This window comes from Ochlerotatus camptorhynchus, unplaced genomic scaffold (assembly GCF_037179485.1).
Source record: "Ochlerotatus camptorhynchus isolate MF236.1 unplaced genomic scaffold, CSIRO-AGI_Acam_v1.1 ptg000206l, whole genome shotgun sequence".
Classification (NCBI taxonomy): Eukaryota; Metazoa; Arthropoda; class Insecta; order Diptera; family Culicidae; genus Ochlerotatus; species Ochlerotatus camptorhynchus.
The window spans coordinates 201,149-226,056 of record NW_027040696.1 but is presented as its reverse complement, the minus strand read 5'-3'; the positions used below and the strand labels follow the sequence as shown (position 1 = coordinate 226,056).

At 42.6% G+C, this 24,908-nt stretch overlaps 1 protein-coding gene across 2 annotated transcripts in view; it reads right to left on the bottom strand.

Annotated features, from left to right (window-relative positions):
- LOC135703038 (phenoloxidase-activating factor 2-like) overlaps nucleotides 1-24,592 on the bottom strand; it is a 28,800-nt gene extending 4,208 nt beyond the window's left edge. Inside the window, exons 1-4 of one of the 2 annotated variants that reach the window (XM_065224140.1) lie at nucleotides 24,241-24,592; nucleotides 24,092-24,180; nucleotides 23,969-24,032; nucleotides 23,801-23,900 (exon numbers count right to left, since the gene is read on the bottom strand). In XM_065224140.1, coding sequence (XP_065080212.1) covers nucleotides 23,801-23,900; nucleotides 23,969-24,032; nucleotides 24,092-24,180; nucleotides 24,241-24,306 — 319 coding nt within the window. In that variant the 5' untranslated portion in view covers nucleotides 24,307-24,592. Of the gene's footprint in view, nucleotides 1-23,800; nucleotides 23,904-23,968; nucleotides 24,033-24,091; nucleotides 24,181-24,240 lie in introns of both variants that reach the window. The other variant, XM_065224139.1, reaches the window with a different exon arrangement.
- Between the last annotated feature and the right edge of the window lie 316 nt (nucleotides 24,593-24,908).

Sequence of the window (24,908 nt, the reverse complement as noted above, 5' to 3'; positions counted from 1 at the left end):
CACACGCACACACACACACACACACACACACACACACACACACACACACACACACACACACACACACACACACACACACACACACACACATATATACACACACACACACATACACACACACACACACACACACACACACACACACACACACACACACACACACACACACACACACACACACACACACACACACACACACACACACACACACACACACACACAGAAAAACGGAGAAAAAAACAAAAAAGAAGAAAATGAGAAAACCCAAAAAAAAATATGAAGGACGGCGGCAAGACGCCAGAAATTGAAAACGGAGGAGCGAACGTGTTCGCAAGGAGCGGGATATTGCAGAGATCACCAGACCAACCTGGAGGCCACAGCGAGTTCCAACAGCAGCAGTAAGCCCCAAGGTGAGCAGCAAGGACACCAAGGAGAGGTAGGTCTTATGCTAAGCCAGGTGTTCACACCGAAATCCAGCAGTAGCACACCCCAAGAAGGATTGCAGCTTGGGAAGACCAAATTGATGGAGGTCAGGAGGAGGATCAATGAACTCCATGACTTCATCAAGGATAAGAGCAACGTCCACAAGGCAATAAAGGAAATGGTGATGGGCATCAAATCCGCCATTATTGCTGCCGAACGTGAACAGGATGTGCTGAGGACGAGATCCGTGACTGCCGAAAAGGCGCTGATCGCGGCCAAGGAGAAAGCAGCAGCTGAAATACAGGAGACGCCAAAGGGACCTCGAAATCCACGCTCGGAGAAGAGGAAAAGGGAAACGCCAGGAGAGGAAGAGGAGTTGAAAAAAGTCAAGAACGACAAAGAAGACAACAAGGAGGAAGGCTGACGTACCGTCGAGAAGCCGAAGGAGAAGTGGAAAAAACGGAAGGAAAAAGACGTGAAGAAAAAAGCTGAACAGAAGAAGGAGATACCCAGGACTCGTCGGGAGCGAAGTAAGGGCGATGCTCTGATCGTCGAAGCTAAGGACAAAACGTCGTATGCAGCACTCCTCCGGAAGGTACGAGAGGATCCGGAGTTGAAGCAACTAGGAGAGAACGTGGTGAAAATCAGGCGAACCCAGAAAGGCGAGATCCTCTTTGAGCTGAAGAAGGATCCTGCTATCAAGAGCTCAGCCTTCAAAGAGCTCGTCGAAAAGTCTCTTGGCGAAGGGGCAAGCGTAAGAGCTCTATCCCAGGAGACAGTGGTCGAGTGCAGGGACCTGGACGAGATCACCACAGAAGAGGAGCTAAGAAGTGCGTTGAGAGTGCACTGCGATCTGGGAGATGTCCCGATGTCAATCCACATGAGGAAGGTGTACGGCGGCATGCAAACGGCGGCTATACGGCTTTCGACAGTTGCAGCGAATAAGCTGTTGGAGACGGGCAAGGTCAAGGTTGGCTGGTCATTGTGCTCGCTGAAAGCCACTCCTCGGGTTACCAAGCAACTGGAGCGATGCTTCAAGTGCATGGGATTCGGTCACCAGGCGAGGAACTGCAATGGCCCTGACAGATCTGATCTGTGCAGGAAATGCGGAGAGAAAGGCCATATTGCAAGAGGCTGCACGAAGTATCCGAGGTGTATGCTCTGCAAAAAAGAGGACGGTAACGATCATACGACGGGAGGCTTCAAATGCCTAGCATACAAAAAAGCGATGGCAGGCCAACAGTAATGGAGGTAACCCAAATAAACCTCAATCATTGCGACATTGCTCAGCAACTGTTGCGGCAGTCGACAACAGAAACAAAGTGCGACGTTGCAATCATTGCGGAACCGTATCGAGTCCCTCCCGATAACGGTAACTGGGTGGCGGATAGAGCTGGGATGGCTGCTATACAAGTTATGGTGGTTGCGAGCTCATACGAAGGCTTCGTGATCGCCAAAATCAACGGAATCTTCATGTGTAGTTGTTACGCACCCCCCAGATGGACGATGGAGAAGTTCCACGAGATGCTGGATGGACTTACCGAAGAGCTGGTCGGACGACGACCGGTAGTCATCGGAGGAGACTTCAATGCTTGGGCAGTGGGGTGGGGAAGCAGGTGTTCCAATGTAAGAGGGCACAGTCTGCTGGAAGCTCTGGCAAAACTGGAAGTTATGCTGGCCAATAAAGGCACCAGCAGCACTTTTCGCAGAGATGGCCGAGAATCCATTATCGACGTTACTTTCTGCAGTCCGTCGCTGATGGCAAACATGGATTGGAGAGTGTGCGAAGATAAATCCATAGCGACCATCAGGCGATACGATATGGCATCGGCCAACGGAATACTGTGGCAGTACGGAGGACGAGAACTTGTGACCGAAAGTGGAAGACGAAAGCTTTCGACAAGGATTTGTTCGTTGAGGCACTTTGTGTGGACGGGAGTCCCGTAGATCTAAATGCGGACGAGCTGACAGAAACGTTAGTGAGAGCATGTGACACGACCATGCCGAAGAAACTGGAGCCAAATAACAGACGGCGTCCAGTCTACTGGTGGAACGAGGCACTTAGCACTCTCCGCGCTAGTTGTCTCAGAGCCAGAAGAAGTGTTCAGATAGCAAGAACGGAAGCAGACAGAGAGGAACGAAGAGAAGTGTTTCGAGCGGCCAGGGCCGCTTTTAAACGAGTGATAAAGCAGAGCAAGTCGAACTGTTTTAAGAAGCTGTGTCGAGACGCTGATGCCAACCCCTGGGGCGACGCATACCGAGTCGTTATGGCGAAGATCAGAGGTCCAACGATGCCCGCTGAAATGTGCCCAGAGAAGCTGAAAGTCATCGTGGAAGGACTTTTCCCGAAGCACGACCCAACAACCTGGCCACCTACACCGTACGGAGAAGGAGAGGGAGATAACGTCGAAGTCACCAACGAGGAGCTCGTAGCAGTGGCGAAAGGATTGAAGGTGAAGAAAGCTCCCGGTCCGGATGGAATCCCCAACGTAGCGATAAAAGCGGCGATCCAGTCATCATCAGAAATGCCCGAACGAGGGTCACTTCCCTGACAGGTGGAAGATACAGAAGCTAGTGTTGCTGCCGAAACCAGGAAAACCGCCGGGGGATCCAGCACCATACAGGCCTATATGCCTACTGGATACACTCGGAAAACTCTTGGAGAGGATCATCCTAAACAGGCTGACGAAATACACGGAGAGTGAGCACGGATTGTCGGAGAGGCAGTTCGGATTCCGGAAAGGGAGATCGACGGTGGATGCAATTCGGACAGTGGTCGAGAGAGCTGAAAAGGCGTCCAAACAGAAGCGGAGAGGAGATCGATATTGCGCCATGATAACGATCGACGTCAAGAATGCGTTCAACAGCGCCAGCTGGGAGGCCATCTCCGAAGCACTGCATAGAATGAAGGTCCCTGACTACCTGTGCAGGATCCTGAGGAGTTATTTCCAGAACCGGGTTCTGGTCTACGAGACAGACATGGGAGAGAGATCGATTAGGATTACAGCGGGAGTTCCACAAGGCTCCATCCTTGGTCCAACGCTCTGGAACGGGATGTACAACGGCGCACACTGGGGCAGATCAGTGATTTTCTCGGAAAAAATTAATAACTTTTGAACAAAGCATCCAATCAGAATACTGTCTTGGGTAAAGTTGTTTGTATTAGTTAAGCGCTTCTTCTGAATAAATTAATTAGTTCGCAACTTGGTCGTAGAGATGGCGCGCGAATCTAACTTTTGAACTCCTAGACGTATAGTGTTTTCAACAAAGTTTTTCATCTATTAAAATGAAGGAAAGTTGCAGAAGACATAAAACTTCCATAACCTTTAGTTTCGGAGATATAGGGTATATTGAAAAATATGATGTCAAAATTCGTATTTCTTAACTTTTTTGTATATTTTCATATGTTTGCTCTGGTTTCTGCATTTATTCCAACGAAAACAAACTAGATGCAAATTTTCATTGCACTATTTGTGGAATTTATAGTGGTTTTAGTGAAATATTCTCGAAAAACATGATATTTTGCCTCTATTTTAGGTGGGTGGGATTCTCGTAGGGGCAGCTAAGGGCAGCTGGACTTTGTCTCTTTTGCTAGCTCATGTCATTGTCTAACATATACCAGAAAACTGAAGACATGATATTCGATGATTTTTTTTAATTTCACCTTTTGTAAACCGTTACAAGTATCTCTACTAATAAGGAAACCTGTCAGTTATGTATAATTTTTATTCGTTAAACTTTTTAAATTGCAGAAGCAGTAATGGTTTAAAGATTAAACTATCTCTTAAGTTGAAGTATTAAGAAATCAGTTGTCCTTAACTGTCACTATTTGTCAAATGAATCCGGTGGTTGTAATAATGCCAATACCTCGCTATGTTTTTTATTAATTGGGCTGAATTTTTCTTCGGTCTTTTTCACAGACTTGTAATTAATGGATCTGGTTGTAAAAATAGTTTGATGTGCTTGTGTGATCTATTATCTTTACTAAAATTAATTTTGAGACACCACTAAACGAATGTTGAGCATATGGCATAGAATAAACAACTGTTGAAAATTTACATTGAAGGTGAATCCATTATAGCAACTTTGTGGATTATTGCTCAACACCGGAAATTGATCACTGAACTGAGACGAGAAAAAAATTCACGCTTATGGATACCAACTACTGAAACATTGACGCACATTAATAATTCTCGATTACTTTTTCGAGAGATGTATCAGCTTTGTAAACAATGCATTTGATCGTCGTTTTGGCGTAACTGGTAGTTTGCTCACGTATACTAACACTACCATCAGATAGGGGAAATTTTCTCCTGCATGATAGTGGTGTTCGTATGCGTGGATGAGCTACCAGTTACACCAAACCGACGATCAAATGCATTGTTTACAAAAGCTGATACGTCTCTTCGAAAAAGTAATCGATAATTGTACGTTGTACACGATCACGTTGGCACGGCAGCACACAGCTTGTACGATGATGTCACATATACAACTTTACCTGGGTAATGCAGCTGATTGAGCTGACGTATACATGGTGGAAAGGGACGGATAATCGTGTATTAAGCAGAGAGTCAAAAACAGATGATAGCATCAAAAACATGGCCACCAGCCAGGCCCCTGGTTCGCTGGCAGCTCATAATAAGTAAACAATCTCAAAATTCAGCACAGCATTTAAAAATGGTGACATGTCAAAAATTTATATAATGTTTTTCATTATGTGAAACAGTTCATTTCAATGTAAAGGATGTTTTTATCGGTATATTTAAAGTGAAATTAAAAAAAATCATCGAATATAATGTCTTCAGTTTTCTGGTGTATGTTAGACAATGACATGAGCTAGCAAAAGAGACAAAGTCCAGCTGCCCTTAGCTGCCCTTTCGAGAATCCCACCCACCTAAAATAGAGGCAAAATATCATGTTTTTCGAGAATATTTCACTAAAACCACTATAAATTCCACAAACAGTTCAATGAAAATTCGCACCTAGTTTGTTTTCGTTGGAATAAATGCAGAAACCAGAGCAAACATATGAAAATATACAAAAAAGTTAAGAAATACGAATTTTGACATCATATTTTTCAATATACCGTATATCTCCGAAACTAAAGGGTATGGAAGTTTTATGTCTTTTGCAACTTTCCTTCATTTTAATAGATAAAAAACTTTGTTGAAAACACCATACGTCTAGGATGCTTTATTCAAAAGTTAGGTTCGCGCGCCATCTCTACGACCAAGTTGCGAACTAATTAATTTATTCAGAAGAAGCGCTTAACTAATACAAACAACTTTACCGAAGACAGTATTCTGATTGGATGCTTCGTTCAAAAGTTATTAATTTTTTCCGAGAAAATCACTGATCTGCCCCAGTGTGCAGCGTGCTAACGCTGAAACTGCCCAAAGGAGTTGAGATCGTTGGCTTTGCGGACGACGTCGTCTTGACGGTAACAGGCGAGACGCTGGAAGAGGTGGAAGTGTTGTCAACCGAGGCAATCGACATGATTGGTAACTGGATGAAAGGAGCGAAGCTGCAAATAGCCCACCACAAAACGGAAGTGTTATTGGTCAGTAACTGTAAAGCGGTACAGCGGGCAGGAATCACCGTCGGGGAGCACACCATAGCCTCGAAGCGTGTGTTAAAATACCTGGGAGTGATGATCGATGACCGGCTAAACTTCAACAGCCACGTCGAATATGCCTGTGAGAAGGATTCGAAGGCCATCAACGCGATAGCTAGAATCATGCCGAACAACGCTGGTCCTAGCAGTAGCAAGAGGTGTCTTCTGGCCAGCGTGTCATCATCGATACTGAGATATGGAGGTCCAGCCTGGGTTCCAGCGCTGGAAACGAAGCAGAACCAAAGGAAACTGAGCAGTACGTTCCGGCTCATGGCCATGCGAGTCGTGAGTGCGTACAGAACCATCTCGTTGGAGGCAGTATGCGTTATCGCCGGTATGATCCCTATCGGCATCACCCTGGCTAGCGCTGAGAGTACGACAAGTGCATGAACACAGCCACCCCCTGAAGTAGTCGCTTCACAGTGGTCCCGGGGGGATCCAGGCAGAGGAGAGAGTAAGGAATGGGTTTTAGTGAAGCTGCACTAGGCAACTAGTGGATACCACACCGTGCCACCTTCACTACAGGCCAGGCTTCTTGAAGCTTTCCTAAACCTTACCATTAAAAAAAAAAAGAAAAAATAATCCCACACACACACACACATGCACACACACACACACACACACACACACACACACACACACACACACACACACACACACACACACACACACACACACACACACACACACACACACACACACACTCACACACACACACATACACAGACACACACACACACACACACACACACACACACACACACACACACACACACACACACACACACACACACACACACACACACACACACACACACACACACACACACACACACACACACACACACACACACACACACACACACACACACACACACACACACACACACACACACACACACACACACACACACACACACACACACACACACACACACACACACACACACACACACACACACACACACACACACACACACACGCTTATAATCACTAATCAATGATACTTACTGTTTCGTCCGGAGTTGTCTTGCAGTAGCTTTAATTCTGGCCAAAGAAGGTTTAAGATTCAACTTCTTGATGGCATCGTAAACGCAAAGCTGCAACGTATATTTCTGTCCGAAATAGCATTGGTAATAAATTCAAGGGCACATTCCTCCTCACTATTTCCATCGTAGGGAATATGCTCGTCCATTTCTTCAACATCCAGGTCATAATCGATCAAATCAGATCCCTTCTTCTTTGATAGCCTCGGCAGTTTGAGAAGCATTATATTCATAAACTGCCAGAGTTCTCAAAACAAATTTGGATTCCAGGATATACTGTACACAAATAGCAATCAAATTTCTTCCCTTCCGGGTGGCAGAGTCCACTTTCAGGCATATCATTCTACCCTTCAGCTCATTTTTAATTTCTTTGTTGAATGCCAATGCAGTTTTCTCCACATACCCTGGAATGGTCTTGCGGTTAATACTTGGTACTTTCAACGCTTTTGTCAGCATACCCAGCAAATCAGCTAGGCCGGGTTGGTCGAGCATATTGAATGCCAATCCACCTGTAGTTACCATCTCCATACTATACTTTACCAGCAACTCCCTGTCGATGGGGACGGAGACCGTGGTAATCTTTCGTTTTGGACGGAAATTTTCCTCCGCATCTGCAGTAGCGATAATGTCGTCGAATACATCACTATGTACCGATTGTAGGTGCCTCTTCAAATGGTTGAACTTGTCCACCATAAACTCTTTCGAAAAAATGTTGCACTTCGGAGGAGTTCCTTCTCCTTCCCTAGTGAAACACTCAGCAACAACCTTTGACGCATCCTTCGAGAGCCTAGGACGTTTTTCATTCGGCATTGTTTGACACTTCTAATGTTCTAATGGAACGTCACGCACACCCCGGGAGCTATTTGACTATGTACCCCGAAAATTCTGGTGCTCTGGGTCCGTCAAATCGAATAATGGTGGAGTAAATTTACAATTGGTCTTATTTTTGATTAACTCTTTTTTTTCACGTTTTTGAGTTTTTGTTGTTGTTTCTATTTTGTGTAAAAACATTGATATTTTTTAAATAATCTAATAATTGCCATAGCTTGACGGGATCAGAAAATGTCTGTCAATGTATGTGTGTATGAGAGCGCGTAACACAATTTTCTAAAACGTATTTCTCGGCAATCACTCTACCGAATTGAACGCAACAACCACCAAATGAAAGGTAGCATGATTTTATACAATGTTACTAAACAGATTTTTTTTTATCGATTACTGGTTCCGGTGATTTGGACGGAAAAATATTCGAAAATCACGAAATTCGGGAACTAAGTGGTGTACTCGGTTACCACATAACCGAATTAAACGAAACAACCAGCAAATAAAAGGTATTATGATCACATTGAATGCTGTTGAAAAAAATTAGAATCAGTCAACTATTTTTAGAGATACAAGTTCCGAAAAAACATGTATTTTGGGAACTAAATCATATTTATCGGTAACCACTAATGCGAATTGCTCGCAACAACCACCAAACGAAAAGTATCATGATCCCATAGCCTCACCTATAGAACATTATTGAACAGATTCAGAATTGGTCAACTGGTGCAGGAAATGTGGTAGGAACATATTCCGGAGAATGTGAACCATGATACTAAATTTGACCGGTAAGGAATAAAACCTATCATGTGACAAAACAAATTACTTCAAAATATGATAACCAAATGAATTGTGGCCATTTCGAGCGCCTCGGACCACATTTGTCAGTTTCGGGCATGTCCCAGATGCCCCCGGGGAATTCATCATGCTAAATAATGAATTTTTCAAATTTTCATCAAATCGATTAAATTCCAATCTTATATAAGGATCGTTATGAGGAAAACAATGCAACATCAGTAATACGTCTCACTGATGATTAATTCTTGGCTTGAGTTCGACGTCCACATGAAGTGAAACAAAAACATATTTTCTGATGTGAGAAAAGTTGTGCCACCAACGATGGTTGACCCCATTGTTGACGTACGGTGGAGACATCTACAATTTGTAAGTGGGTACGTGAAACTAAGGTTTTCTGTCTAGATACTCAGGGGTTGGTCACGCACGACACGGAACGAATTTTTTAAACTCCACGCAACAGCAACACGCAACAACCTAACTGTGCAAAGAACAATCGAGCACTAAATATGTGCAAATGTACATGATCCGTTTGCACGTGTAGAATATACATACTGTACATTGGGGTCACCAGATTCATACATATTATATTTTTACGAATGATAGCAAAGTTCATACGCATTTATTTTACTGTACTTTAACACATATGCATTTGAAATTGATCATAATAATTATACTATTAATCGATCAGTTTTAAACAAATCAGAATGTTGGGTTACTCCGCTGGCGCCTATTGCACCAGTTCTCCCCTACAGCTCTGGAAATATAGGTACAAGTGAACGTAGCGTTTCAGCATGAATCGAAAGGTGGTTCTATGGTTCTACTATGTTCCTACAATTCATCCCCGATCTGATAATAGGAGCCCAATGATTTGACAGCCAATATAAAAAGTTGATATCAATCACCTTCCAGTGTTCGAATTACAAGACCGTCTTCCATGCTTAAATAAAAATATAAACATTTTCCGAAGACCTCATTTTGCGGTGCCGTCCACCCATCACTATTTCTTGGCTTTCTTTTAACCAATTGATTTGTGATTAGTATCAATCATTAACTAAACAGTAAAACAGTTGAACTGATTGGATAACAGTTGAGATATAAAAGTGGGGAGATTCATGTACCTAAATAACAACAACACGCACAAGAAGGTTCGCATCACAGGAGTGGAACTTCAAATCAGAAAGTGACTCCACTGGTCATTTGCGAACAATAGCGCACCTAGCGGTAGAAGGCATCTTCGGCCTGCAGTTAAGATAGGCAGCATGCTATGATAGTGTGAGTGCACATAGAAAGCCTATGTGGAACGCTACCACATCACATCGCTCGTTGAGCAGAAAAACGAGAACGGCGCCGGTGGTGTAGTGGTAAGCGTGATTACTTCTCACCCCAGCAGGCCTGGGTTCAATCCCAGTCGGCGCCGCCGGGATGTTCTGAGGCATAACATCTCTGATCACGCCTTCCTTCGGATGGGAAGTAAAGCCGTTGGTCCCCGGTTCATGAGTTGATGGGTCGATAGGTAGGGTCCAGGTGTAGGAGCTGCCTTCCTGGCACGTCGGTAGCATTGGTGCTCAGCACGGAAAACAAGATCGACGGAAAAAACAAACCAAAGGAAAAAAGAAAAGAAAAACGAGCACTTTTTGATTCACCGATTTGTTAGCACTTCTCCTTCTGTTCTGTGTTCGTATCCTATAAAGACTCCGTATTCCGCGAGTAGCAAGCGTATTTTCCGAAGTCGAAAACACTCGGCTTCGGTGCTTTTCTAAGCCGGGCCATCAGACACCACCGGTGCTTTGGTCGCTTCGTTTGGTGTTTACTATCGAGTACTGGTACGGAGTGTAAAATTCAATACTCTCGGTGGTGTGTTTGTCGGCAAAAGTGCCTCCCGTGCAAAATGGTTCGGTGTTTTCACCATGTCTGGTTGCCATTAGTATGCTGAAGACCCGAAAAAAATAACAACAAAAATACAATAAAAAACAATGTAACAATAAGACGGAAACTATTGTCTTAACAATGATTTATATTGTTACGTCTACAATAAATTTACCTTGATTTATGTTGTACAAAACAGTAAATTTCATGGTAAATGGAAAATTAACAATAAAAAAGGGGGGTTGTTAAGTATCTTAACAATGAAATTTTCGTGATCTCCCCATGTAATTTTTTTTCAATAACATTATATATTATTGTTATTTTACTGTTGGTTGGCGAATTTATTGATTAAAAAAAATAACAGTGTACTTTAGAGTGTATGTGTTGGCTTAACAGATCTACTTTATCGACTTTAAAAATAAATCGAGAAAATAAAACATCGCCCCGGGGAGGGAAGGGGGTTGTAATGTCTGTTACGGCTGAGTCCTTTTTTACTGGTTATGGATTGAGATTCGATCCGGAACTTGTGAGAAATGGAAGCCAACTCCCCTGCACTCGATCTCTCTAGGTCACGTCTCCTTGGTGGTTGAGCGTCGTTGATAAGTTAATGCATTCAACTGGAGAGAATCGTCCATGAAATATGCTTCCACCTGAGAGTTATTTCCTGACATCTTCAAGTGGTGGATTTTTTGACGTAGGACTACGTCTTTGATTTCTTTATGGGGGTACACTTTGTGAAAACCGAAAATGGAACATGTAACAAATTAAGAAAGATTTTGAACGTCAATAACTCAGCTGACCCTGGTCCAACAATGCTTCCGAATGTTAATTTTTAACAAGAAACTATTGAAAAAACTGGTAAATGTCCAGCATTGTCCAAAAGCGTCGAATTAACTAAGAAATCCGACAATTACCTACATGCATATGCTGCTTCCCCAGAACAGTCGTCAGAGAGTAGTAAGTAGACGAAACAAGTCGAAGTGGCATTCGCCTCCGATCCTCGGGCACGTGCGAATAGGGAGGATGGAATTGCGTAATATTTTGCACACTCATCGCCATACTCAGAACCACACGCTCCCAACGACCACACCACTGTGTGGTGGTGTTCGGTCGTCGAAATTAGTAGCAGCAGTAGCAGCAGTAGCAGTGCTTTCGACGTGTGGCGTTAAAATTTTTCTCCAGTAACAACGAAAAGCTGCCTGCAAGCAGCGAGGTGCAGAGCCCACATAAGCAACCATCAAAGGAGGAAGAAGCTACATCGCTATGCTATGGATCGGAATCAGTAGCTCTTCGTGAGTCGCTGCGGGTTGGACATCTATGCCATGCGTGTCACCCTCACTCCAAACGACATACAGCTCGACAGCCTCATCCGTGTTGAACACCCAGCTCAGAATTACTCAACCATCACTACAAAAGGGTCCTTTTCAGGGCCACCAAAAAAATGTTAAAGAGTATTATTTGGACATTGGTCAAGGTCATCAGTTCCCGCAAGCTAGCAGCTAGCTATCAAGGCTCAACCTGTCTATATTTTTTTTTTTTATAATTACTTTATTTGTACAGGCTCAATCGAATAAACTTTACAGAGCCGAGTTATCCTTTGCGTTATACATTATTACTGTCTTAAATTTAAAGTTAAAGGAACTGGACCGAGTACTCGCGGTTGTCTCGAGGTTAGTGGAGATTTACAATTTTTTGGATAGGAAAAGGGAAGAAGGAGGTTTGAAATGTGGTTTACGATACAACTATTTAATTAATCCTAAAGCATGAAATTATTTCTATTCATCTTGAAAACAAACATTGAAAAAAAAACCCACACGTACAAAATACAAACTAAGCACAAGGTTAATCAAACTTACAATCTAAGGTTAATATCCTTAAAGTAAACATATATGAGTTTCATAAACTCCAGATCGCGTCTAGCCAAAATATCCCGAACTGGAACATTAGGTTGTCTACCTCGAGCCCGAAGGGAATCATAAAAATGTGATCTGACTCCACGATACTCCGCACAAGACCAAAGGATGTGATCAGCGTCCTGGTAACCTTGTCCACATTCACAGAGATTGCTGTCTCCCAACCCCACACGGAACAAGTGAGCGTTTAGACAATAGTGATTGGACATGAGACGAGACATCACGCGTATGAAGTCTCGACTCAAGTCCAACCCTTTGAACCATGCAAACTTCGACACCTTAGGGATAATTGAATGTAGCCATCGTCCCAAGCTCCCTTCACTCCATTGATGTTGCCAGCTAACGAGCGACTGCTGACGATAAATAGAGAAAAATTCACTATAGGCGATCTGTCGATCATAAATGTCGCCTTCCATAGCGCCCACCTTCGCAAGTGAATCCGCCTTCTCATTGCCCAAAATTGAGCAATGCGAAGGGACCCACGCGAAGGTGATGATGAAAGAGCGCACGGATAAAGTACTAAGCAGTTCTCGTATTTTCAAGAGAAAATACGAGAAGTGCTTTACCGGCCCAATTGGACGGATAGCCTCGACAGAACTGAGACTATCCGTAAAAATAAAGTAGTGGTCTGGAAGAAGTGAAGCAATAGTTTCCAAAGTGTAGTGAATTGCTGCCAGTTCAGCCACATACACAGAACAAGGAGCTTCAAGTTTTCGAGAGGCGCTATGAAATTCATTAAATACACCAAAACCAGCGGACTCCTCTATTAGAGATCCATCTGTGAAAAACGTTTTTGCAGAATCAACATGGCCAAACTTTGCAGAGTATAATGACGGAGCAATCATAGGACGATGATGCTCTGGAATTCCGCGGATTTCCTGCGTCATAGATAAATCAAAATTCACTGAATTGCCGAAATCGGAGAAGATTACACGATTGGGAATATTTCTTGAAGGGCTGACATCCTGTGTTAAATATAGGTAGTACAAAGTCATAAAACATGTTTGAGGATTTAGCTCCAGAAGCTTCTCAAAATTTTCGATCACCAGTGGGTTCATTACTTCGCAACGGGTGAGGAGCCTAAGAGATAACTCTGAAAAACGGACGGATAGTGGCAACATGCCCGCCAGCACTTCGAGACTCATAGTATGAGTCGAGTGCATGCATCCTAACGCGATACGAAGACAACGATACTGGATCCGTTCCAGCTTGATGATGTGCGTTTTAGCTGCCGACTGGAAGCAAAAACTACCGTACTCTAAAACCGATAAAATCGTTGTCCGGTACAACGTCAGAAGATCTTGTGGATGGGCTCCCCACCACGTTCCGGTAATTGATCGAAGGAAATTGATCCTTAGTTGGCATTTTCGTCTCAGATACTCAATGTGGGATCTCCAGGTGCATTTGGAATCGAACCAGACCCCGAGATATTTAAAAGACATGGAATGAGTGATCGGTTTACCCAAAAGTTGAAGCTTCGGTTGTGCTGGGCTATGCTTCCTAGAAAAAACGACCAACTCAGTTTTCTCCGTGGAGAATTCGATACCTAGCTGAATAGCCCAAGTAGACAAATTGTCCAAGGTATCCTGTAAGGGTCCTTGCAGGTCAACCTCTTTTGGCCCTGTGATAGACACTACGCCGTCATCTGCAAGTTGTCTCAACGTGCAATTGTCACTAAGACAGACATCAATTTCTCTAACGTAGAAATTGTACAAAAGGGGGCTTAAACATGAGCCTTGGGGGAGACCCATGTAGCTAAATCGAAAAGCTGTAGAGTTTCCATGAGAAAAGCTCATATGTTTTTCTGACAGCAAATTGTACAAAAAATTATTCATTAATGGAGACAATCCACAAGCGTGGAGTTTCTCTGAAAGAACTTCAACGGATACTGAATCAAAAGCCCCCTTGATATCCAAGAACACAGAAGCCATTTGCTCTTTCTTAGCAAAAGCCAACTGAATTTCCGAGGAAAGCAACGCGAGACAGTCGTTCGTTCCCTTACCCCTACGGAAACCAAATTGAGTATCTGAAAGAAGGTGGTTCGTCTCAACCCATTTGTCGAGGCGAAAAAGGATCATTTTCTCCATCAATTTCCGAATACACGACAGCATCGCGATGGGCCGATACGAATTGTGATCCGACGCGGGTTTATCAGGCTTTTTAATGGCTATCACCCTTACTCGTCTCCAATCGTCGGGAACAATATTGAGCTCCAAGAACTGATTGTACAAGTTCAACATGCGCCTCTTAGCGACGTCTGGGAGGTTTTTCAGCAAGTTGAACTTGATTCTATCAGATCCCGGGGCAGAATTGCCACACGAAAGGAGAGCGAGTGAAAGTTCCACCATTGAAAAAGGCTGACTGATTTCGTCTACCGAATTCGCGGTTTCGCGAGGAATCAACTGCGACGGCACGGAATCCGGACACACTTTTCGCGCGAATTTAAGAATCCATTGATCCGAGCATTCCTCGCTTTCGTTGTTAGTAGACCGGTTACGCATTCTTCGCGCCGTACTCCAAAGCGTATTCATAGACGTTTCGCGCGACAATCCGTCTACAAACTGCCGCCAGTAACCCCGTTTTTTGGCCTTGATGAGGCTCTTGAGTTCGCGTTCAAGAGATGTGTATGCGTTGAAATGCTCGCGTGTTCCGCGTTTCCGAAAAAGTTTAAACGCGTCGGACTTTTTACGGTAAACCTCCGTGCATTGTTGATCCCACCAGAGCGATGGTGTTTTCTTACGAATAGACGATCGCGGCACCGGTCGTGTTTGAGCTTGAAGTGCGCTGTCGACGATGAGATTAGAGAGGAAATTATATTCCTCCAACGGCGGAAGCTCTTCCACTGACGATGCTGTATCGTCTATCGCGGATTGGAACTTAGTCCAATCGATGTTACGGGTTAGATCATACGCGACGTTAACGGATTCTGACGAGTTGAACCCACTGGCAATCGAAATTTTGATCGGCAGATGATCACTACCGTGCGGATCCTGGATTACATGCCAAGTGCAATCCAACGATAGTGAATTGGAGCAAAAGGTGAGGTCTAATCTGCTACCATTCGAGGATGGACCAGCCAAACGTGTTACTTCTCCATTGTTAAGGATTGTCATGTTGAAGTTGTCGCAGAGATCATAAATCAAAGTAGAACGGTTATCATCGTACAGCTCCCCCCAGCCTGTACCGTGGGAGTTAAAATCTCCCATGATCAACCATGGAGAGGGAAGTACCGCACATATGTCGAAAAGTTGTTTGCGATTAACAGAGACTCTAGGAGCAATATATACAGAAGCAATACAAAGGCTCTTACCTTTAATGGTAGCCTGACATGCGACAACTTCAATACCGGGGAATTCGGGAAGATTCACTCTATAGAAGGAATGGCACTTTTTGATCCCCAAAAGTACCCCTCCTCCACGTGAATCCTCACGATCCAATCGAATAATGTTAAAATCAAAAAAAGGGAGATCAATTTCTGAAGAGAGCCATGTTTCACAGAGGGCAAATGCATCGCAATTATTGTTATGGACTAAATACTTGAACGAATCTAATTTCGGAATAAGACTTCGACAATTCCACTGTAGAACAGTGATCAAATCCCCGACCTCGTTTGGAAAATTATCCATCGAAGGAGATGATAGCTGCAAGAAGGGGCCATTTTGAAGTCAATTGCTTCAAGAAGGATTTCACAGTCGGAAGCAATGTGAGGACAATGCTTTTCAGAGGATCAGAAATGTTGAGGTATTTGAGAATACCGTCCACAATGTCATCAAATGAGAACAGCCCAGATGAAGAAGGGGTTTCTGTTCTTAAAATTGGGGCATCAGGGGTTTTGGATGTCCCCGGAAGAGGTGGAAAATCCTGGGTATAATCAGTTCTGCGGAATCCAGGAGGAGTAGAAGTCTCCTTTTTTCCACCACTCCTTGATTTGGGCAAGCTGATTTGGGGTTCTTGATCTGCAACTTTCCGCGAACGGATGCGTTTTCGTTTCCGGGCAGAACCTTCCGGAAAACTGAAAGAAACTCCCTCCTCAGCCAAGTCAGAGCCAGACTCGTCATCTGACAAAAGAGCGAAGGGATTTGTTTCGTTGGTCGATGGCTTGGCTGTCTTAAGCATTTCTGCAAAAGACCGCCTGGAACGTTCCTTAAGGGAGCGTTTCATTTTGTCCCCGAGCTGTTTGTACGCCGGGCACGACGAGAGAGCATGAGGAGGAGTTCCATTGCAGTACACGCATTTTGGTGCAGTAGCTGCGCAGGCGCCATCCTCATGCTTCTCCCCGCATGTGGAGCAGCGTGCCTTGTTGCCGCAGTGGGAGGCCGTATGTCCCAACCGCTTACAATTCTGGCAGTTCATGACCCGAGGTACAAACAACCGCACAGGAAGACGAAGTTTTCCCAGCTCGATGTATTGAGGAAGGGCAGATCCAGAAAAGGTCACCCGAAACGAGTCTGTGGGGGTAAAACTCTTTTTACCCTCGCTGAGCGATACTGACTTCATTCTATGAACGGCCAGTATCTTTACCGGAGGAAGCAAGGGGTTCTTGAATCGGCCAACCGCTTGCTTCTCCAGTATCTCGGGGTTCAGGCTCGCCTCAGTGACCACGCCTTCGATCTCCACATCAGAGGCTGGAATGTACACCCTATATTCCAGTGTGAAAAACTGGGAAACAGCAATTTCATTAGCCTGTTTCAGGTTAGCGACGGTCACACGAAGTTTGTTGTGCCTAACCTTCGTTATTTCGGTCACGGCAGAGAATCGCTTTGTCAGATCATCAGATATCTGAACAACATTCAAGGGTTTGTTTTTGGGCTGAAAATAGACAACCCATGGGCCAGTCGAGTCATTCGGGTAGGCCCGCAATCTGGAGCTTTTCTCAGCCTGCCCATTGTCAGACTGAGACGACGAACCATGGATGACATCATCATTTTTCTTAGATGAATGGTCATCCATGTCGTCTTCTGACAAAACATCCATTTTGTTCAACTAGTGGGAGCGCAAAACGCTCTCCCAATGAACGCACAGACACAATACACAGAAAACACTACAAACACAGAAATACAAAATGAAAATTTAACTAATGGGGGAGTAAAAGAAACAAGAAAAAAACAAAAACTTATCTGATAATCCTATACTACTACCACCGAGCGTTATATGTGTAGGCGTTTACACAGTGGCTGGAAGAGACGCGCTGCGTGGATGACCTTCGTTGTGGTGCACTTGATCGAGGCTCGGTACTCAGCGCACACAGGCGCACGATGATTGATGAACGATGTAGATGTAGAAACGGGTGCTCACACTCGATGATGATGATACGTGAGCGGGTATGCGTGAGCGCGTATGCGTGACCACGCAACGATGATGCCCAAATTGGTTTGCAAATTACCAATAGCACGGATTAATCGTTCCGAAAATGACACTTTCTACTACAAAAAAAAACTCACTTTTCGATCAATTTACCGGGAACTATGCCAGGAGTCACTTAGTGAGAAAAAACTGATAATTTATATCAAGCGAATACCGAGGAAACTTCCAAAACAACGGAGCGCGAAACAAGTCGACCGTACTTCTTGCTAGGACGCAGTGAGATCGGTCAACCTGTCTATAGAAAGTGTGGAATTGTAGGCCTGAATATATTGGTGCAATTAGTTTTTCCTCGGCTTTCATTCCGCACGATTCGTTTCTTTCGTTTAATCAATCACCCTTGTAGTGACGTCGAAAAGATTGTTTCAATCAGCGCTTACATATGAAATTTAATGTGGATTATATAATTTTTTGTATGTTACCAAAATTTATGAATGGTTTGCCACTAAATGTTGCGATAATTTATTGATTATTGAATTATCACACTGTATACCATGAAAAAGCAGCCTGTTTGTGAGTTTTTGCCTGTTTTCAAGTAAGGAGTTATCATAAAAAACAAATTGCCAGCTGGTATTTCCCGGCGACTTTACAAATAAATAAAATCAAACAAAATCATCATGCAGAACTAGCTAGGATTTGTTTTACTTCATATTCATATGCTTTCGAGTGTTAAGACATCGTCTCCTGCAAAGTTTACATTTTTCCCTCTGCCAACACATACATCAGGGCTAGTTGGATCTCCACAGGATCTATAGAAACCACGCAATTTCGAAAAAACCAAAATGCACAGCATTACGAAAAGAGGCAGGTTTCGACCAATAGCAGATAGATTTTAATTCGATTGGAAATTTATCTACCAATCTGCTAAAATGAACACTTAGTTAATTTTCGATAGGTCACTATTGAAAAATACCAAATGTCCAGCTGTTGCAATGGTGATCAAAATTATCACCGAATGTCTGAAAACAGCGCATTCTCTAACACAGACTTAAAAATCGAATTCGATGCGGTCCCACTGAACGGTGCTCATTCAATCACCGTAAGTGGTAGTGTCCAGTCCAGCAGCAGCAGTAGTAGCAGCAGCAGTAGCAGCAGCAGTAGCAGCAGCAGGAGTGCTTTCAATAACAACAACGAAAGGCTGCCTGCAAGCAGCGAGAAGGAAGAAGTCCCAGCATTACTCAACCATCACTGCAAAACGGTCCTTTTCAGGACCACCATAAATTTGTTAAGAGTATTATTTGGACATTTGTCAAGGTCATCAGTTCCCGCAAGCAGCTAGCTATGAAGGCTCAACCTGGTCTCTATATAAGGTGTGGAATTGTAGGCCCGAATGTATTGGTGAGATTAGTCATCTCATCGTCCGACCATTTTCCAGAACACGCTGGTAGGAAGTGTTAAAAATCCATATATAATTTGAGAGAAGTTAGAATAATTCGCTCTGGGTGTATATTCAGTCCCCAGAAAGCCAATGAAATCAAATTTGTGAGAAAATTAGCTCTCACGAGTTCAATCTCTCGAAGTCCCTCCTTTTTTACAAATTCTGCACAAACGATACTTTCCGCCCCGCCCCATTCATATAATTCGTAAGGAAATCCTGTGAGGGGTGAATTGAATACTCTTTAATACCAAAATGCACAAAACTTAAAAAATTCATAAATAACAAAAAAATTTAAAATACACCTTTTAAAGTCGGATAGATGAATCGAAAATACTCAAGTTCATCAACTTTCTCTTTGAAATAAATACTACAAATTTGATACGCTTACAAATAAAAAACGGAAAGGGTTAAGGTAATTGATGATTGATCAATTAAAAGAACTAAATGTATATAACTATTGTTATTGTATGATTATTGACTGCACGGAAAAGGTCTGCATTAAGCGGGATTTAGATGAGGGAGGAGAGTTGAGTTCAACTCAAACCGATCTGGTCGTAGGCGTTCAATTGACTTGGCAACGAATAGAGCCAAATGAACTGTCCAAGCAAGAGCCATACGAGCAGCGCCTATCTTGATTACATTGGCAGTGTTGCTGACCCTCGCATAGTCTGCATGCTTCAATCAGATTTATTTTTATTGTTCGTGAAGTAACCCACAATGAAAACACACCAATATTTAATGTAACAACAATTTTTATTGTAATAGAATTGTTCATTATTGTTCATGATCGAATCATGTTAACAATAAAATAAATGAAAAATACAATAAAAATTATTGTAACAACATTTTATTATGTACATTCATTGTACAGCTAGGTAGCAGTTTTGCCGTTTTCGGAAGGGTACAACATTATAACAATCATTTTTATTGTCGACAATAAATATTAATGTTAGAGCATTGTTTCCACTTAAAATTTCACTGTATTTTTTTTTTTCGTGGAAGTAATACAGAAATGTTGGAAGGTCGACGAGCACCCGACCGTCTTAAGATGGTTGATCAACGACTCCCGAACATCGCTGACCGGACACGTTTCACCAACCGAAGGTGGCATGAACCCAAGCCACGTATTGTATGGGACGTGAGACGGCAAAGCTGGAGATCCCCCAGATATAGTGCGTCCCATTGTGCAGGAATTATTTTCAAACCGGTTCAATCGTGCTTCGGTTATCTACACTGACGGATCAAAGTGTGACAACGCAGTAGGTTCAGGGGTATTCTGTGGCAGTCTACATAGTGCAATAGGCCTTCCGTCACAGTGTAGCGTTTTTTCGGCGGAGGCCTTTGCTATCAAATTGGCTCTTAACACGGGTACATCAAACGAATTGGTCATCCTGTCTGACTCAGAAAGTTGCCTTTTGGCCATAAAGAGCGGTAAGTCACAGCTTCCCTGGATCCAAGAGATCAAAGAGCTGTTAAGAAACCGCCTGATACAACTTTGTTGGATTCCCGGCCACGAAACGAAGAAGCAGATCGACTCGCCGGTGAAAAAAACAACAGTCGGCCACTCATCGTCGACATCCCGAGGAAGGATGCCATCAAGGCATTGAACAATTCCATGCGTCTGCTATGGGAAGAACGCTGGGCGCAATTAACGAAAGTCAAGTTGAAAGAGGTTAAACGCGAAACCAAAAAGTGGACTGACCAGCAAAGTTCCACCGACCAGCGAGTGTTCACTGAACTGCGCATCGGCCATACAAGGCTTACACACGAGTTTTTGCTGAAAAAAATATCACCACCGGTTTGCGAATGCTGTGGGATTGTCGCGGATGTCCGCCACGTGATTTTACACTGCAGGAAGTTTGAAACAGTCAGAGTGCAATACGATATTGAATCAACCTGCCTACATGCGGCGTTATGAAACGTTGCTGAAGTTTTTGCAAGAAGTCAATATGTATCGAAGAATCTAAAGGAGAAACAGGAACTGAGAAGACGATGAAGAGAAAACAACAGACGGAACGGATGAAACGTGGTCAAGAAGATGGAAGAAGATGAAAAGGAAAACAGGATGGAAGCTGACGAAGAAGATGACAAAAGAAAATGTAGCAACTGAGAAGATGATGGAGAAGAAACATAAGAAGACCAAGCAGAAGAAGATTAATGGAAATGTAACTAAGTGAAAATCAATGATAAAAGGCAAAGATGATGATGAATAAGACGAATGTTCGTAGAAGGCAAGAAGAAGACACGGATTCAAAGTGAATGAAGAAAATTACGAAGGAGGTGTAAAGAAGAGAGAAGTAATTGAAGGAAAACAAGCAAAAGAAGACGATAAGAGGATTATAAAGATGCAGACGAAGCAAAGCGGAACCGAAATTGGAGCAAAACTAAAACATGGCGGTTAGTAAGAAACGCACGAAGGCTATGGAGAAAACAAAGATGATGAAACAAGAAGATAACGAAAAGATAGAAGAAGTAAAGGTGAAATTAATAGAGAAGAAGACGTGAAACAAGAGATGAAATGAAATTATCAAGCGACGATGAAACAAAACCAGAAAGAGAGGAAACGACCGAAGGAGACAAAAGCTACTAAGTGCCTGCACAATATTATACTCAAACACTGAAACAGACACGAATGCATCAGCAGTAGCCTCAAGTCCCAGTCACGGAGCAAGGAGTGGATCAATTGGAGGTATAAGATCTCTGGAAGGTGGTAACATCATCGTTGCTCAACCCACGTCCAAATATGTATTCTGGATCTACCTCTCGAATTTCCATCCGTCCGTGAAAGCTGATACCATATCACCATATTTTGGTCACCGGAATATGCCGGAGTGTAAAATAGGTGGTGTAGAACTTAATATGGAGTAGATTGAAGTTGATGTTGAGTGATGACAGCTTATCAATAAACGGAGGCAAGTTGATCACTTTTCACCGATAACCTGAATATGTTTCCATCCATATGATTATTGGCACCCAAAAAAAATAGCTCTGAAACCTGTACTAGCAAATGCTTTTCTAGTGTACGAATTTTGTTTTTAAATTGCATGTTTAGTTTATTTTTAAGAATTAAATTAGATTAAAAATTCACAGTTTTAATTATGTGGTCAGCGGATCCGGTGGTGTAGTGGTAAGCGTATTACCTCTCACCCCAGCAGGCCTGGGTTCAATCCCAGTCAGCGCCGCCGGGATGTTCTGAGGCATAACATCTCTGATCACGCCTTTCTTCGGAAGGGAAGTCGATAAAATAAGATCGACGAAAAACAAATCAAGAAAAAAAAAATTCTGCGGTGAAGTTGGTCTTATAGATTTTATGTAATGCAGTATTCAGAAGTAAGCATTTATTTATTTTTTATATCTTTATTAAGGAGACTTTCAGCCCTGGTTTGGTTCGTCTCCTACATTTATTTTTGATTTGTGTACGAAGAAGAATAATATGACGTTAAAATTTTGATTAAAGTCGAGTATTAGTACAAGACACTGAAGAAGTCTGCGCGTTGTAAACGAAATACGCGTATCTGTCAAGGATACACGGAAACAAATCCGATTCCATTTTCATGAATAAAAAATCATGAAATGAAAAAAACTTGCCATCCCATGAAATCGTAACAATGATTCATGATTTAATCATGGAAATTCATGATTTCATAATGCAGTGGAATCAAGACCGCTACAAGCGTTACACGTACTTGGCAAACCGTGTTCATAAACCACACTACATAGGTATCTCTTATACGCCTTTTGTCTTTCATCTTATACAAGTACTGATAGTCTAGTGGTCAAAGTGTGGGTTTAATGATCTCAAGGTTCTTGGTTCGAATCCAGCCTGATTCTTTATTTGATAATTTTTACATTTTTTGGTTAAAATATAAATCCATGAATTTAGGCTCATGATTTCAACTCGGATGATTCATGATTCTGGGCATGTTTGCTGCATTACGCAAAAATTGCTCATGATATCATGAATATTATTCATGGTGTATTTTCATTACATGAAAATACGCTGTGTTCATGAAATCATGAGTCATTTTTCTCATTTCGGAGATCGGATTTTTTCCCGTGTAAGCCAATAAGGTAGTGGAATTGAATGGAAATTACTAATCCTTGTCTATTCTTTTAAACACGTATTCCACTAAGGCACCCACATTCATCAGGGTTAAAAATTCAACAAAATGCATATTATGTTGCAAATAGATAAAAATACGCCTGAAGGCAATAAACATCAGTTGTCACATAAAATCAATGTCATGATACTAAATCGTTCATTTCAACAAAATCTAATTTCAGTTCCGGATTCAGTGACCCAAAATTAAGTAGAATAAATAAGTGATTTTGACAAACATTGTACCAGAACAAATGCAATTAATTCAAATAAAAAGTTGTCATGTTTCCTTATAAAAAGTTGATAGGCCCTTTTCAAATGATATATGAGACTACGTTTAAAATATTTCAAAACCAATTCTATCCAACTGATGTTGCCCCAAAAATTTGCACCTGAAATCGTGTGAATTTATCTCAATTCTAGAGTTTGCTATGTATCACAGAAATTTTTGTAACTAAATGTTATCTTTTATCTACTTACCATATCTTGCCTGAAACCTGTCTTGAGGTACAGGTACATTCCCAATGCCATTATTGTTTCTCGCAGCGCATACCAATTCCTTTTCATCTGGCGCTTCGAACTTCTGCAAATGCAAAGAAAGAAGCATTCGACACATGAACAGACCTTATCAGCACGAGAAGATCATACCGGTTGTCGTACAATACGCTCAAATGGACAGCATTTAAAGTTCTCATGTCGGCATTCTTCGGAACTGCAACAATCGAAAAATACAAATCTTCATTCTAATCATTCAAATCCATTTGATACTACCTGAAAAAGTTTAGATGGACATCATCGTACACATTTTCGCTCACAGGTCGACACAGTTCCGGCGGGATGCAAAGCCCGCCCAAACATTTCTGGAAAACAATCACAGTCATCTTATGTAAGGATGCGTTGAAATGAAACAGCTAACTCACCCGATTAGCTGGAACTGTTACAAAGAGTTGCAACAAGGTCACCAGCGGTAACAATCGAAGCCGCATCTGTTCGTGAACGGACGGCAAAGATGGCACACTCGGCTTATCGTTAAACTGTTGCTAGATGCCCCTGTGTTTGGCTCTTAACACGCATTTTCACTGTACAGGTCTGCAGAATTAGGCCAAGCGCCGGTAAAGTATTCTGCATCAGCGCGTTTATATGCACAGCCTCCACGAAAATAAAAGGAAGCAAAACTCGACCACCCAATCACAGAACGCTCGCCGCAAATACTTCCGCTTTGGATGCAATCGCAATCTGGTTTGACACGTTTTTGCCGTGCTCTCTCCCGAGCAGTTGCCAAACAACTGAATCGCTCGAGAGAGAAAAATGTCGTGCTGTGTGTGGATGTAAATAATCACAGTGGTGTTTTTATTTACTGGGTAAAACTTAACTGTCATGATCTCGTGAGTATAGTCACATTTGATGGTTGAAAACGGAATTGAAGAATCAATTTTAAATATAATTTTGTAGTACAATTTTGGGTAAATTATTAGATTAGAAACGTCAAAGCTTCATAAAAGAAAATAATCAATATTATTGACCAATGGAGAAACGAATGACACACGGTTCAATCACACAATGTTTAAATTGGCATGCGGTGGTATAC